The sequence below is a fragment of the Macrobrachium rosenbergii genome, chromosome 44 (assembly GCF_040412425.1).
Source record: "Macrobrachium rosenbergii isolate ZJJX-2024 chromosome 44, ASM4041242v1, whole genome shotgun sequence".
NCBI lineage: Eukaryota > Metazoa > Arthropoda > Malacostraca > Decapoda > Palaemonidae > Macrobrachium > Macrobrachium rosenbergii.
Genome location: NC_089784.1, coordinates 2,265,504 through 2,283,003, shown reverse-complemented (window position 1 = coordinate 2,283,003; position 17,500 = coordinate 2,265,504). Strand labels below are relative to the sequence as shown.

Below are 17,500 nucleotides of genomic sequence, written 5' to 3'. Positions count from 1 at the left end.
AAATTAAAAACCCAAAATATCATTCAATAAACCTTGAACCATCCCATAACTTCTTCCCACTGCCTTTGTGGATATCGATGTCTATCGCCTTTTAAATGATTCTTTATGCGAACTAACACGCAAAAACGGTACATCTCAGCAGATTCAAGCTTTTTCCTCTCATTTGCACTCAATATATTCACATGACTTTCATACCGAGTAGTTGGGTCAGCAGCCCCTATGAAAAATATGTCTCGCATGCTACCATCATTAATTACATTTACTACCATATCACCCAATATATTTAGTATTATATGCCGATGCGAAACAAGAGCATCCAATCTCCCACCAGTCAAATCAATGTTTACCGTTGCATCCCACTGATTTCCACTAATATTTAATAACCTAATCTGGCTCACAGTTGCTTGCAGCTTTCTTCTTTTCCTGACAGTTTCAAATCTCTCCTGAGTGCTTGCAGTTTTGCTTCTTTATCCCAGTATCGTCTACAGACATCAAGCATTCCATACTCCATTCATGAATGATTTTCTTGTCAAACAACTCTGAACCAGTGTCCAATTTGCATTCTCTAGTTTCACGTATTACTCCATCAAAAAAAAAAAAATAAATAAATATACAGTCACATAGTCATAACATATCTTCGTCTTAAAACCACTTTAAACATCAAAGCAGTTATTCGTCCGTCCACAAATTCTAACACAGTTTTCTTCAATCATAAAACATTCTAACATTTGTCGACAAATCAGTCTTCCTTATAAATATTATATTTATATATATAAGTATATATATATATATATATATATATATATATATATATATATATATATATATATATATATATATATATATATATATATATATATATATATATATATATATATCGAAAATATCTACATTTAAAATGTCTTTTCAATTTCTCTTCAACTAAACTGACGCTGTCTCCTAAATGGAAAAGTATTGCCGATATCGTCCTCGCAAACTGAAAACATCAGTAAGAAAGAGAGAGAAGTAACTTTAACCGATGACAGTAAAAAAAAAAAACTGAGTCACGATCGACCTATCAAAAAAAAAAAAAAAAAGAAAGAAAAGAAGAAGCGTGGGCAATGTTGACCTTCAGTTTCCCCAACGCGAGCCACCCTCACAAATCTCGCCTGGCTGCCAGTCCAAGTCGTCAATATGAAGCGCCCTGTCTATAGACCTGACTCCAGATAAGGTCGCATTATGAAGTGAGTTCACGATTCTCCCTCTCTCAGCCGATACGTACGCATTTAGTGGAACTGATAACCAGTCTGGAGTCATCAGCGTTGCTGCTGCGAAAGGTCTATTGACAGTTTGTATTGACGTGAGTCAATAAAAAAATAAATTTCACCAGTTCTGGAACAACCAAACACACACATAATAATCAGCTCCATTGATGTGTGTGCATCAGCTATACATAACGACGTTTGTATTGATACAGAAGTATTGGCATAAGTCCATAAAATATTAGCTGATGAAAGGAAGTTACTATCGCATTCAGCCGCATTCACACAATTAATGTGAGTTTGTAATTGTTCTGAGGTAGTTATGAATCTACAAGACGGTTTGCAACGTCGATTCTGGCAATTGTGTCTGATATAATATGTTGCCAGAACTCCGCCTTTTCAATTGTTCTGTACTAATTATGAATCTACAAGACGGTTTGCAACATCGATTCTGGCAATTGTGTCTGACATAAAATGTTACCAGAACTCCGCCTTAATTCATTATAATTTGTAAATCGCCCACCGTCGAAATTTCAGTAAACGCCCAGCGCTGCTGTTAGGACGATTCTCACAACGTTCACATAAAATCATGTTTCTTCTACAAACTTGCAACACCAATATAAAATCTCCTTATAATCCTCCAGAATAAACACATGCTATTTAAATGGAATGTGGGTCTATGGTGTCTATTCTAAAACGGATAATCGCCGGTACTTACGGGTCATGTCAATGGTAACGGCAGCCGTTACTGGCACGGCCAGTTCTGCGTTTGATGCCTGACAGATAAAGGACTGATCGAGGTGGTGCCGCTGAAGAGATGGCACAGTGAGAGTGTTGATGACCTCCCCTTTGCCCTCGGTGACCTGACCTCGCACTTCCTTGTAACCTGCCCACCAGGTCAGCTTAGGTGGAGGCCGGCCTGTTTTCATAAATAAAAAAAACATAAATTTAACAAAGTCACGTTCACAGCGTTGTAGAGAATCATCTGGATTCATGATCAAAAACGTCCTATGTGTATAGTTTCGTAGATTCGTTATCAGTAATTTAAAATGAACATAGCATTATCGATTTTTATCGTTTATTGTTCTGATTCCTTAACTATGAATAGCATTAAAGTAAATATGATCTAGGTTTTTTTTGGTGATAGGACTAATTAAATGTCAAATATTTTGTGAGGTGATAGTTCACACAAGTCCTCATGGTCTAAACGAGAGGAAAAGAAAGTTTCTATAAATATTGTAAAATAATTTTAAAAATCAAACAATCTGAGAACTTTTACACAAGAAAAAGCCACTGAAAAGTACAAAACAACGCCTTGCATTAAAACTGAAGGAACCTGATATGATTTTCACGTAAAATTAGAATTCAGATTGAAAACATAATAATGGACGGGTATCTGACGCAAACAGATATAATAAAAATGATAGTAAATACTGAAATTCTTAATTAATGAGCCTAAAATACATCTTTCATGTAACTTACCTCCCGTGGCGACACATTTCAGAGTAAGCGTCATGCCCAACACATAAGGACCGATGGTAGAACTTTTCTCTTCCCCATTGCGGTCCAAAATCCTCACGCTGTCAGGTGGAACTGGGGACAGATAGATGAAAAGTTAGATATAGTAAACGAGAGTATAAGTAATCTCATTGAAAACATAGAGTACAGGGAATGATATACTGATAATCAACAGATAGATAGATTTGTAGATAGATAGGGGATATTAGGATGTCATAAATTAATCTTGATTAGGTATAGAAGAATCCAGTCTCTGATTGGTAAACATTGAAATATAAAATAAAATGCAGGAATGAAAAAGACTAAACAAATGTTAATGTTTTCCGAATAAAAAGCCAGTGGCTCTTGGTAAGGGAATATGCTCAACATTTAACTGTTAACCATTTAGCCTATATCCTCTATAACTAGATATTACTGGCACAAATTATCTCTTAATAAACCCATTTGTACTTATATATATATATATATATATATATATATATATATATATATATATATATATATATATATATATATATATATATATATATATATATATATATATGACTATTTATCACATCACCGTGATTCATATACAATCAGAAAGCTACAAACGTCCTTTAATATCCAATTCACTCTACCTCGGAGTAATATATTTTCATATATGTTACCGAAGGGAATTTTTAGTTGATAATAAGTCCACCGTCCCGTGGGGTCGAACCAGCGACCACTGGTCAGTGTGTCACTGTGTCCTGATTCCTCGTCCGTCGCTGGTTCGACCAGCACGGACGGTGGACTTATTATCAACTAAAAATTCCCCTTCGGTAACATATATGAAAATATATTACTTCGAGGTAGAGTGAATTGATATTAAAGGACGTTTGTAGCTTTCTGATTATATATATATATATATATATATATATATATATATATATATATATATATATATATATATATATATATATATATATATATTTACATTTTCAAAACAGTATGCCGATATTTAGCTGTAATTTCTCTTCAAGCTCTGATTTGCGTTCAGGCAATTTTATGTTATGATTAACCGATTTATATCACGATCATTTCTGAGATGTAATTTTTTCAAGTACAAACGAATAGCGTGAAATCAGGGAAATGGCAATTCTTCTAAACCTGTGATTTATTTCATTTGCTGTTTACACTGCGAAACCTATTTTTGGTTTCATCCCTTGACAAACAAACCAGTCACTCATAAACGATTTATTTTTGCGGGTACAAGCTTTTGATCTTTGACGACAAGCGAGTTTTCGTTATTTGTTTGAACCCATTCGTAACTTTTCGGATATTTCTTAGCGTCACATTACGTATGGTTTTCTATTTCCATCTTTATTTGGTTCTAGCTGTTTCTTTTCGTTTTGCTTTTCTCTTCTCAATTATTAGCTTGTTGGATACAATGACTGCATACGTCAAAAAGTTTTTAAAATTAAAAAAAAAAATACACGTTGAAAAAATAATGAACGATTGAAAATACATCCCTGTGTCTTTGAATTATTTTTTAGAGACTCATTTGAGTATGATGTATGGAAATAATAATAATAATAATAATAATAATAATAATAATAATAATAATAATAATAATAATAATAGCATGTCTTTGTTGATTTCATTTACCCAATTGGAATAAAAAAAACAGGATTTGATATAAAAATATCTGGACGTTAAAATAACGAAAATTTGAGAAATGCCATTAACGTATCATCTGTTGAAACAACAGCAACAAATCCTGGGAAATAAAACGATAATTTGACAGAAGCACCCAATGTACCATGTGGTGAAACAACAGCCACCGCCTGGACAATAAAATATGATGAGAAATTCATTGTACCTTCAACAACGGCGGCGAGTAAAAACATGATAAAATTTGGCACAAACTCAGAGTGCATTTAAAAACAAATAATAATGATAATTTATATCATTATCATAATTTATATCATTATTCGAGTAAAAACATTATAAATTTTTGCACAAACTCAGAGTGCATTTAAAAACAAATAATAATGATAATCTATATCATTATCATAATTTATATCATTATTCGAGTAAAAACATTATGAATTTTTGCACAAACTCAGCGTGCACTTAAAAACATATAATAATGATAAGCTATATTATCATAATTTATATTACTATTCGAGCAAAAACATTATAAATTTTGGCACAAACTCAGCGTGCATTTAAAAACAAATAATAATGATAATCTATATTATTATCATAATTTATATTACTATTCGAGCAAAAACATTATAAATTTTGGCACAAACTCAGCGTACATTTAAAAACAAATAATAATGATAATCTATATTATTATGATAATCGTTATTGTATTATAAATTTTGGCACAAACTCAGCCTACATTTAAAAACACATAATAATGATAATCTGTATTATTATCATAATTCATATCATTATTATACTGTATCATCAGGTAAAACATCACCAACACTAACTCCACGGTAAATATCAGAAAAACGAACATGCCCAGTGTATCATCGGGTAAAACAAGACCGCCAACATCAACAACGACAGGAACATACCCACGCGGCTTAGAGGCTCCACTAATAATTTGTGTTTGGGCGGGTTTGCATCACGTATTGCCCGCGTTTGATTCAAAGGCCGGAGAAGCGAAGGTGACGTCACGATTTCCTTTGACGGTGTGTACCTTAAGTAAACGTATTATGACTGGAAGATGTGTCTAATGTTTGCGCCGAATATTCCCGTCCGTTTGAAGTTCCGAAAAGGGCCATAATGCCCTGAAAGAGGTCGAAGGGGGGGAAGGGGGAATTTGGGCGCCGATTGAAACAAGAACGCCGCGAAAGTGTTTGACATAAATGAATGTAAAAAAAAAAAATTATGAAAGTGGGGTGAAACGTGATCTGACATTCGCTTAAAAGAAAAACGAGAATGCAAAAACTTAATTCGTATGTGAAACCAAAGAAATATGTGATGTATGTATTTTATGTATGATATGTATATATATATATATATATATATATATATATATATATATATATATATATATATATATATATATATATATATATATATATATATATATATAAATATAAATCAAAACCTCACATATTTGTTTGATGGCTTAAAAGAATTTTTTAATTATCTCTGGACAATTAAGATATTTCAAATACAAGTATACACATGAACAATAATAAAAAGAAATTTTTCCTACACACAAGTATACTTATATATATATATATATATATATATATATATATATATATATATATATATATATATATATATATACAAAGTATACTTGTGTGTAGGAAAAACACCTTTTTATTACTGTTGACGTGTATACTTTTATTTGAAATAACTTAATTATCCAGAGATAATCAAAAAAATTCTTATCAGCCATCAAACAAACAGACCCTATAGTACAACCTGACTCACCTATAACAGTTAAGTAGATTAAGGAATTTCGGGTGGGGGACTTCTTGAAGTCCACTCTGCAGCGGTAAAGACCATCATCTGAACTCCACACGGTCTGCAAGTACAGGCCGGATTTCCCAGACTTCAGGTCGAAGCTCGACCGACCTTTCAGGACAGACAGAGGAAGGTGCTTCGCTTGGTTTTTTCGCCGTCCTCTGAGGTCGACCCTGATGGGAGAGAACAGAAACGTGATTGGTGTTATTTTTAGGTGGCAAAGCGGCGTGCAATCAAGTACAGGTACTTCCTAATCTACCACTTACGCAGACAAAGGCAGTGTTGTAAAGGAAAAGTTCTTCGTTTGTTTTGCCTTTACCGGTAATGCGAAATTCAACTCGGAACTTTTCATCAGTGAGGCAAGTGTCCTGTACTGTATATATATATATATATATATATATATATATATATATATATATATATATATATATATATATATATATATATATATATATATATATATATATATATATATTTTTGTGTGTGTGTGTGTGTTTATGTACCTGCGTAGATGACACATTACTGTTTGGCATCGTGAAGGGCATCTGCAGAAGCCAATAAATGAGCAAGAAATTATGTGCAAGTGGAAAGTAATTGTTGGCATGAGTAAGGTTTTGAAGATTAATGGAACCACGGAGATGGAGCAATGACTGTTAATATAAATGCTGCAAGATTGATATGGGCGTTTGGAAATAAATCCAGTGGCAAATAGTGGATTGACATTGGTGAAGCAAGTAAGGTAACGAGTTGTAGCGAGAGACTGAGATTATAGTCTGTGGAAGTCAAAATAAGTATGTACGAAAAGAACGTTTAGTTAACTCTCTTTTATGGAGGAGAAAGTTAATATTCAATGCGAATGAAAGAAAAACATCGAAGCTTCTGATATGAACTATCTGCGTAGGATAAGCTGCCTATGAGGTAACGAAATGGGGTAAAAATATAGAGAATCTCAAAAATAGCAAAATGGTCAGCGTAGATGAAATGATGGCTCGATGCTCTGAGATGTTTAGGTTATGTTAAAAGTGTGGACTAATGCCTGTTTGCTGGAAAGTTTGTATGACCCAGAAACAGGAGAAGAAGACCAAGAAAGGGCTGTGTAAATGCTGTAAAAGATGTACTGGAAAGTAAAGGCCTTACTATCCAGGAGGGAGCATTTGTCCAAAGCAGAGGTAACTGGCACTGCGGAAGACTGCTGTGTGGGAAATGGAAGCGGTTGTGACGAGGTCGTGTTCTGTACAAAGGATTCACCTGCGATTCCACTGTTAAGCTGTGTTTGTTGTCCTTTTATTCATAAGCTACCCACTGCCATGTGAAGCAGACACACGCACACATGCACAAACACACAACACACACACACGTATGTGTATTACTTGCCTCAAGTAATTCCTTGGGTGCAGTTGCCCTTTGGTTCCAACTTCTTTTATGGCTTGTATGGCCTAGTGGGCAGCGCCCTTGCCTTTCATTTGAAAGACCTGGGTTAGATCTTCATGGGAGTCAGAAATTTATTTATGTTCCACACGTGATTGTGTGTTGGTTATTTATTTATATATATATATATATATATATATATATATATATATATATATATATATATATATATATATATATATATATATATATATATATATATATATATATATATATATACATATATATACACACACATATACATACATACACATATATATATATACAGTTATGGATGGTTAAACACAGGTCTGGAAATATCAATTCGAGTTTTGTTATGGAAAAGTAAATTTAATATTTTCATCAGTGCAAAAAAATTTAAAAAAAATTCAGCATTTATATAAGATATAATAACTCAATAAATGATTGAAAAAAATATTCAAGCCCCCTCACCATGGAAAAGAAACAGGAATTATGTCTGACGTCATTTGTAATTAACTAAAGGAAGTATAAGATTTTGCAGAGCCAATAAGTGTTAACTGATTCATCAAATCATGATAACTTTGTAAATGCTCTAAACCCTTTCCATTTCTATCTGATTTTTCTTCTTTTGCAAAAAAGAAAAAAATAAGTTTCTGGAAACCTACAATTTCGTGGACCTCGTCATATTACGTTCAAAAGAAAAAATATACATATAAAAATTTTATTAATGTAAATTTCATTCAGTAACAACTATCAATGATATGTGTAGAGTTTTCTTCAATAATAATAATAATAATAATAATAATAATAATAATAATAATAATAATAATAATAATAATAATAATAATAATAATAATAAAGGAAGATGTTCGGTGAGGAAGCCGAGCGCATTTCTGATATTTTCAGGACTTGCGCTTTTCCGAAATTTTCAGGGCCTGCTCTTTTCTAATATTTTCATTTTGCCTTATTGTGCCCGACAACTTTGAGAAATTGCATTGGAATTTCCACTTGAGGGAAAGATTCTGAATTATATTGAGGTCGCGGCAGAATTTAGCCTAGTATTTTAAAATGTCTCGAATTTTTCAAGGCTACAATTGGCTGCTCCACTGCGATAATGTGATTTATGAAATTTTTACTTTTCATCATCCGTCTGTTAATGAAAATGTTTATTAATAATTTAATGCTTTGACATTTTTCTTGTAATATTAATACGCATTTTTTCAGTAAGAATTGGGTTTTCAGAGCTGATTTTTACTCTCTGGTAATACTGGTATTATTGTAGCTAATGAGGAATTCAACTTTATCAGTGGGAAACTTAGTATACTGGATTAACAGGCAAACTCAATCCTGCTTATTGAACTTGAGATCAAGTTACACACACACACACATATATATATATATATATATATATATATATATATATATATATATATATATATATATATATATATATATATATATGTGTGTGTGTGTGTGTGTGTACACATGTATAAAAATAGGTATATATATCCATATTTATATAATATACATATATATACATACTGTATAAATGTATGTATGTATATATATGTGTATGTGTATAATATATATATATATATATATATATATATATATATATATATATATATATATATATATATATATATATATATATATATATATATATATATATATATATATATATATATATATATATATATATATATATATATATATATATATATATGAATAAGAGGCAGAGTCTTGCGAGCGTAAAAGCAGCATCTGACATTAGGGAAAAACACGAGGGATATATCTATACAAATTCAGATGTGTTTTCTCACACCTGAAGAATGGTTAACAATTCTATATACAAATCAGGAGGAGATTTCAAACACGTATGGTTGGAAAGCTTGCAGTGCCTGACAAACGTTAGTGATTACAGCTGCAACGATGACAAAAAAGTAGAATGTCCCCATCTTTCATACATTAATGTAAATTTTGGCAAGAGTTCAGGAAAAGAAAGACCTTATTTTTATTGACCTTTTTTTTTTGTATTTTAACTGGTTTTAAGCAACAAATGCGTACCTCCTTTTTTTTTCCTATCGTTTCGTTTTCCTGTTAGTTAATGTGACGTATATTGTTTTATATCCGTTATAATGCGTAAACATTTTAAATCATATCCAACGTTTTATTTTTCGGTTGAGGTTATATATAATTAAGTAAACCAATGAGTTAATATAATATATGACTAATACTGTTGAATATAATAAATTGTAGAGCCCATGACGCTGACACTGTAGGATAAACTTAAATAAGTCTTCTAGCTGAAAAAAGTATTGCTGAATAAAATTTAACAAATCATCTAGCTCCTTTAAGAGATATTGCAGAATGAATGAAAGTCATCTCTCAGTTGTTTAAGCATAAAATAAAACGAAATATATCACCCAGCTTCTAGATAAATAAGAACATCTATTGTGGAATGAAATATAAGAACCCATCGAACTTATAAGACATATATGTATGAACTGCGCAATCACAGAAGACTAATTAGCATATAAGTAGTATTTTATTGTCGTTTATTTCCAATTATTCAAGCAAAATAATGCGGAACAAAAATAAATATTTTATCGAGCACCTTCTTTGCATTTGTATTTAAAATTAGAAAATAGTTGTGTAGTGTGTTATTAAAATGCAATATTAGCAGGGAGAAAGAGCAAAAATATAAATGACTTATTACAGTTTTCAATTATGTTAAATGGAAAAAAGGAGTTGGGAGTTGGCAATAAACATAACGAATTGCATATTCGCCTCTTTTAAATGCCATTAGTAATTACCAAACTAAAAAGGAATTATAAAACTCTTCTTACATTTGTTTTAAAGCCAGGCATTTCCATAAAATAGTCAATCTATCTGATAATTTCTTTCGTGATTTCGTAACAATCAACAACGTTAGATCACAACATCAAAGAAAAATTAAAAAAATAACATAAGACAGTAGAACTCATATCAAACATTTCACAAAAAAATAAAAGGTATAAGTACCTAAAAGATCTCATGGAAACCAATCGCTATAAATTCTTTTTTGTTAAGTTTTGGGTTAAAGTTGGTATTTCCTGAATTTGCAATCTGCCAAGTCTCTGGAATATTCCAAAGACCACACACAAGATAGGATGATGCCTGGGAGATCTCCGATTTTTTTTTTTTTTTTTTTTTTTTTTTAAAAGGTTAGATGACCGATTTCGTTTTTATCTTCAATATGTCTTATAAGATGAACGAATTCTTATATTTCATTAAACTATATCTGTTCCTATCTATCAAGAAGCTGGGCGAGATGTTCCGATTTCTTTTGTTTAAAAAACTGATAGATTATTTATCTACAATGGTTTTTAAAGGAGCTAAATGATTTATGTAATTTCATTGTGTAATACCTATTTTTCAGTCTGCAAGATTTTCTTATGTTTATTCTGCAATATCATTTTTATAGGCTCGACGATTTATTTATTTTAATCTACATCATTTGGGCCTACTTGTATCAACTCTGGGGTTTATTTCATTTAATCCAACAATATATTTCGTAATGGGATCAATGGTTTTTAAAAATATTATTCTTAAATAACTGCTTTTAATTTATTGCACAAGACTTGGCGATTTATTTCATTTTCTTGCAGAAGCCTAATTTTTTTCTTGGTTATACTTCCAACAATTGATATTATTTTCTTCTTTAAATATACCTTATTTTCGGTTATAAACTCGAGGAGATAGTAAATCATTTCATTCAAGAATGGCTGTGTGGTTTCCATTTTTAAAAACTACATTCTGAATCCAGTTTTAAAAACTATTTAATTCTGAACTATGTTCTTTCTTTAAACTTTACTTTTAATTACACTTATCTTAACAACATCGGTGGGTTTAAACGTTTTCTGTTCATTCGGCGATTTCTACAAATTTAACCCATATTTTCCATTGTTGTAATTCCCTCGATACATTTGATTAAATTCATTTATATCTGTTTATAATTTCAGTGATTTCTTTCTCTTATTCTGATATATCTGTTTTATAAGCTCGGCAACTGATGTAATTTTATTCCTTAATAACCATGTTTATCAACGCGATGTTTTATTTAATTTTATCAATACCGATTTTTTTTGTAAGCTAGCCATATAATGTAATTTTATCCATCCCTACCTTTTTTGTTACAAAGTTGTTCAATTGCATTTTTTTTACTTTACAATGTCAGGTTTTTAAACGCTGGTTATTAATATACTGAAATGTACCAATTATCAAAATAGACTACAATATACCAATTATCAATAACATTTAACATGAAATACATTTTTATGTCTTAGTTATTGTTAATTTTTTTGAAAACAGAAGTGTTCCTTGTTGTAATCTGTATAATAAATCTCCGAAAAAGGAATTTTTTTAACAATGATCGTTTTTATGACTAAACAATCTATTAATATCCTGTGTATTCAAATGAATATGAAAATCTATATTTTTTATCTTAGATTTAAAAAGGTTTTACAGGGCTTTTGAAAACCTATTCTGTCCTATTTACCATTTCTGGATTTTCTTCTTCGTTGGCCACAATAGTCTTTAAAAAGACTATTTCTACTTGGTTAGAAGTAAGACAATGTTTGGATGCCTAATTTTGTTAAATTATAAGATTGCTCGTTATATGTTAATATGATCATATTCTAAAGCAATTAAAGGCGCTTTTTGCTCATCCGTGATTTAATGTGCGGACATCAGGGATTCCAGTTCAGCAAACGGCAAAACATTTTAGCATTTTATACACATAATAATGGGGTAAACGAAGGCTTGTTTTCGTAAAACAATCTTTTTATTTCATGTCTTCATTTAGAAAATACTATATCTTTTTACTACGCCATTCAGACAAAAACGCACGTGAATGACCATTCTTTACGCAGTATTTAGTGATAAATCTTATCTAGAAATGATAAAGAACGGGAGTTTTTCGTTTTATCAAAAGGTTTTACGCTACTGGTAACTTTTTAAATGGGACTGACAAAAAAAGGTCTTAAAACTTTCATATAATTTTACATTTCCCTTTTTACTCTTCTATCACGAAATAAGAAAGGAAACGTGGCTCACACATTTTACACTATTTTTCACGGGAATATTTTCAAATAAATCTATAAAATGAAGCGTCCGCGCCTTCGCAACATCTGACACGAATGATTTTACGCTTTTATGAAATTAACAAAGAAAATTGAATTCTACATCAATGAAACTCAACATAATCATTTTGTTCTCAACGAGCTCTGTCAGAAATTTCCTTTTGAGAATTATGAAAAAAAAAGGAGGAAAGTGGACCGAAGGACAACTCATTCAAATCTTATGGCTTCTCCCATGATTAGTTCCTTTAAATTTGCGAAATGGTTGGAGGAAGGTAAAAAGACGGATTTCTCAGACGCGCGTGATTGATTACTTCTTATTGGGTGAATTGGCAGCTGAGAATTGAAGGAATGATCAATCCTGCTGACCTCCCGGAAATGGAATTTGAGGGATTACTTTACATTCCCGTTTTTCAGGTTATGTAAAAGGCCGCAGAAAAAAAAATTACTTTGGATTCGTAAACAAAAACAAATCTGGGACAAATATCGACCACTGAAAATACGCGTTTTTTTTTTTTTTTTTTTTTGGTATTTTTTCAAAATACGCGTTTTTTTTTTTTTTTTTTTTTGTATTTTCACGGGGCAGGAGGGAAGGGAGAGAGTTCCTGATTTTAATTGAACCCTACGGTAATTATAAATAGACTTCAAGCACTAAGAATGAAATACATTCTGGATCATCTGACAGGCACCAATCCACATCAAATCATAACTAAGTTAGACCTTGACCTTTTGAGATGCATGACGCATGCGCAGACGGGGAGAGCAATAGACGGTCTCATGATAGTGAGTATAAAATATAAATTTTTTTCATGAACCTTTGCATAAAATTGTAAATAATTATCCTTTAGAGGAGCTCTTGAAAAAAAAAAGAATAAACTACAGTATCGCTATAACTTACAGAATTCCTTGCAATCTTTGAAAACCTCACTTTTCTGATTATCTTTCCAGCGACACTTAACTATCCAGGTATAAATTTGAAAGAGGCGAAGAGAATTCACACAACGACAAGAAAAATTCAGAAAATGTTCACTCACGATAACTGTTATTTATTCTTGTGTATTTGTGTTCCCTCGTAGCCTTTCTTTCACTTCATTCTTCTCAAACTGACTGACGACGATGTTGCATATGTCTTCAGTGAACTTCTAACGCAACTCCATATTAAAAATGGACATAATAAAGTTTCCAGGTTGGTCACGTCTTCACTGTAATCACTGGGGCTCCCTCGGGCAATTTCTTGCTGATATTGTCAGGAGAAATGTCAGCCTCTTGGCCAGGGATCTCACTTATTAAATTTTGTAGAGTTATTCCTGGGGCTAAAAATACTTTTTATTGAGCTAATCCTATAAGACATAATGACGTGATGTTTCTGTTCTGCAGTGGAAAACATTACACGTTTTGCAGAAAAATGGAGGTAAGAGATGTGAATTGAAGGTTCCTAATTATGGTGTTTATATTAAAATTCAATACATTCTTTTATGAGGCCAATCCTATCCTAAAGAAGTCTCTCTCTCTCTCTCTCTCTCTCTCTCTCTCTCTCTCTCTCTCTCTCTCTCTCTCTCTCTCTCTCTCTCTTTGCTATATAAATTACCTTTAGTGTGTGCCACTTCTTTTTCAATAAGCTCAGTCTTTTGAATAACGAATCAGTGAACATGAATTTACAGTATTATATTTTTTCATAGACATATCATAACGTGAGGTTCATCCAGGGGTCTTGAAACTAATGTTTTTAAATTGAAGCATATTTTAAGTTGTCAATTACTTTTACTTCTATACTGGAAAAAAATATTATATCTAATAGAGATTGAATTTATTTTAAAGCCTGGATCGTTTAATATAGTTTTTTTTATTATATCAATGGAATTTTAATAAGGATAATAGTACGAATATTTGGCTTATCAAGCTGTCGATACTTGAAGAGCAATACTGAAACGCTAACAAACATTTTTACCAGAAGAACACTTGGAAGTGTGACAGTGATTGCAACAACACTCGACTTGAACGTAGAGTGTCTTCATTTTATAAATGGCAAGTAGATACCATTTGTTCACAATTCTGGAAACCTAGGCCAATGCTCCTAAATCATCACATCACGGGAAACCTGCTTTTAACAGCAAAACCCGACATGAACTGAAAAGGATTTCATCAGTGATATTCACTCCGAAACTGCCAGTATTTCTTCGTGTCCCTTGAGACCTGCTAAACTAACAGCAACAAAGTAGAATATCTTCTTCGGCTGAGGGTCTTCGAATACCTAGGGAGTTAATTCTCAGTGGAAAACGAATATTATAGAATCTAATAAGGATTGTGAATGGTTTTCAAGTGCTTTAAGTATATTACTCACTCACACACACACGCACATACCTAATATACCTAATATTCTATATATATATATATATATATATATATATATATATATATATATATATATATATATATATATATATATATATATATATATATATATATATATATATATATATATATATATATATATATATATATCTTACTGTATTTGTATTTGTATGAACGTAACGACGCATAGTGGTGTCAATAAAATAGCCAAATTGCTAACCGTATTAATACGTTGTAAATTAATGCGTCGTTTGTTATAGTAAAGTGGGCGGATGACTAGCTTTTTGATAAACGTGAACTTGCAATACACACACACACACACACACGCACACTATATACATATATAAGTAAGGCTTAGGCCTAGTGTCATCACTCCAGACGGGTTGCTGAAAAGAGAGAAGACGGGTGTGGCGTTCAAATGTTGCTCCCTCCAGAAAGGAAAAAAACAAACACACGCACACAAATAAATAAATAAATATATATGTGTGTGTGCTTTGTGTATTTGTGGTTGTGTGTGCGTGTGTACTGCACGTTCACGTTTACCCATTTTACTCCCAGCAACCCACAACAAACGACGCATTAACTTATAGCGTATCAACAAGGTCAGCAATTTACCTATTTTATGAACACCGCTGCGTGTAATTACGTTCACACAAACGGGAACAGAGTGAGATATGCATTAACACGCAGTTCTCGCTGGGCGATCGATAGACACCAATTACGTCCCTCAAGAAGAGAAAACCAGAGCAGCTGAACAAACAGGCGGTGGAATCTCCATATGCGCCGAGAGGTAATCTTTCAACATTTGCCGAGGATTTGAGCTACGAATTTTCCTTCTTAATGCATCAATATTTGCGCTCGCTAATTGGATCACCCGCTCGAGCCTTTATTCCGATTGGTTTAGTGATTAAGATCTCCAAATAGTGTTGCACGAGTGTTGCAAGGTTAACAAATAGCTCTCTGCGAAGGTCCAAACATTCCGGGCTTTGTTCCAGCGTGTAAATCCTATTTGCAAATTGCGTCAGGGGCAAAAAAATCATATTCCCGTGAAAGGCGGCTGCTTTTTCCTTCAGAGTTCCTGCTTCGGTTTATTTTTTTTTTTATTTTTTTTTTTTGGATGGACAATGTTTCCTCAGTTATGAAGCAGGACTTCATAGTTAGGCTCAGATCTTTCTTCCTTTCTTTTTTTTTTTTTTTTCGTCCTGCCTGGGCTTGAAAAGGACTCAGGTCTGCCCGTACCGTTGTCATTTATAATTGGAACACATTTCCTCACGCTTACAAAATTACAAAGAAACAAAGAGGCAAGCTGGCACACAAAAACAACACACACACACACATACACACACATATATATATATATATATATATCTATATATATATATATATATGTATATATAGCCACAATGTATCTTATATCAATTTTCTTATATTTATATATATAGTTACAAGCACATCCAAAAAATATATATTATATTATATATATATATATATATATATATATATATATATATATATATATATATATATATATATATATATATATATATATATATATATATAGAGAGAGAGAGAGAGAGAGAGAGAGAGAGAGAGAGAGAGAGAGAGAGAGAGAGAGATTTAATTACCGATCAAACAGAGCTGTATGGATACACGCATGCGCGTTGCTACAAGCGTAAGACCCGCTCTCTGCAAAATTAAACACCCTCCGTTTTTTCTACAAATGAAGACGCAAACATATGCAAGAAGGCTTTCATCCCCAAGCCCCCCTCCCAAAAAAAAAAAAAAATCCAGCGAGGTAAACCCCTCCAACCCCTCTAGAGAGCACTCAGTAATAAGAGAGATTTTATCTAATGATTTGTGATCAAACAGAGGGAGTGAGCGCCGGAGTTGGGGATATGTTTGCCCGAGGAGTCTCGAAGACAAAGGGAACGTTCTTCGAACCTTTGCCACCATAACAAATAAAAGTGGAATTCATTAATCTTGAATATCCCCCCCTCCCCCGCCGCCCTTCCCCCCACCAGTGGCAGCAGCAGGGGTGAGGGTCACTCTGGAGAAATATAACAAAAAGGGCAAATAGAACAATAATAATCTCGGCGTGGAAAAAATGTGAGGGGGAGTAAGCAAGACTGGCGTTTACATATTTGACTAGAAAATCAATCTGGAAAAAAAGAATGGGTAAGGTAGAATGCTTTGTGTTCGGTAAACTGGAAGACAGTAACAAAATTTGATTCGTCTCAGCATTAAAAAAAAAAAAAGGCCTACTCAAGCATCATGAAAGGTTCTGTGAAAGGATATTATTATCACACACACACACACACACACACACACACACACATATATATATATATATATATATATATATATATATATATATATATATATATATATATACACTCATATATATATATATGTATATATATG

At 32.2% G+C, this 17,500-nt stretch overlaps 1 protein-coding gene across 2 annotated transcripts in view; it reads right to left on the bottom strand.

Annotated features, from left to right (window-relative positions):
* The window catches only part of LOC136829259 (nephrin-like), a 540,754-nt gene that overhangs the window by 43,477 nt on the left and 479,777 nt on the right, over positions 1-17,500 (bottom strand). For both annotated transcript variants that reach the window (XM_067087602.1, XM_067087601.1), the window contains 3 exons: positions 6,186-6,391; positions 2,724-2,834; positions 1,960-2,160 (listed from right to left, as the gene is read on the bottom strand). In XM_067087602.1, the coding sequence (XP_066943703.1) occupies positions 1,960-2,160; positions 2,724-2,834; positions 6,186-6,391 (518 nt within the window). The remainder of the gene's footprint in view (positions 1-1,959; positions 2,161-2,723; positions 2,835-6,185; positions 6,392-17,500) is intronic.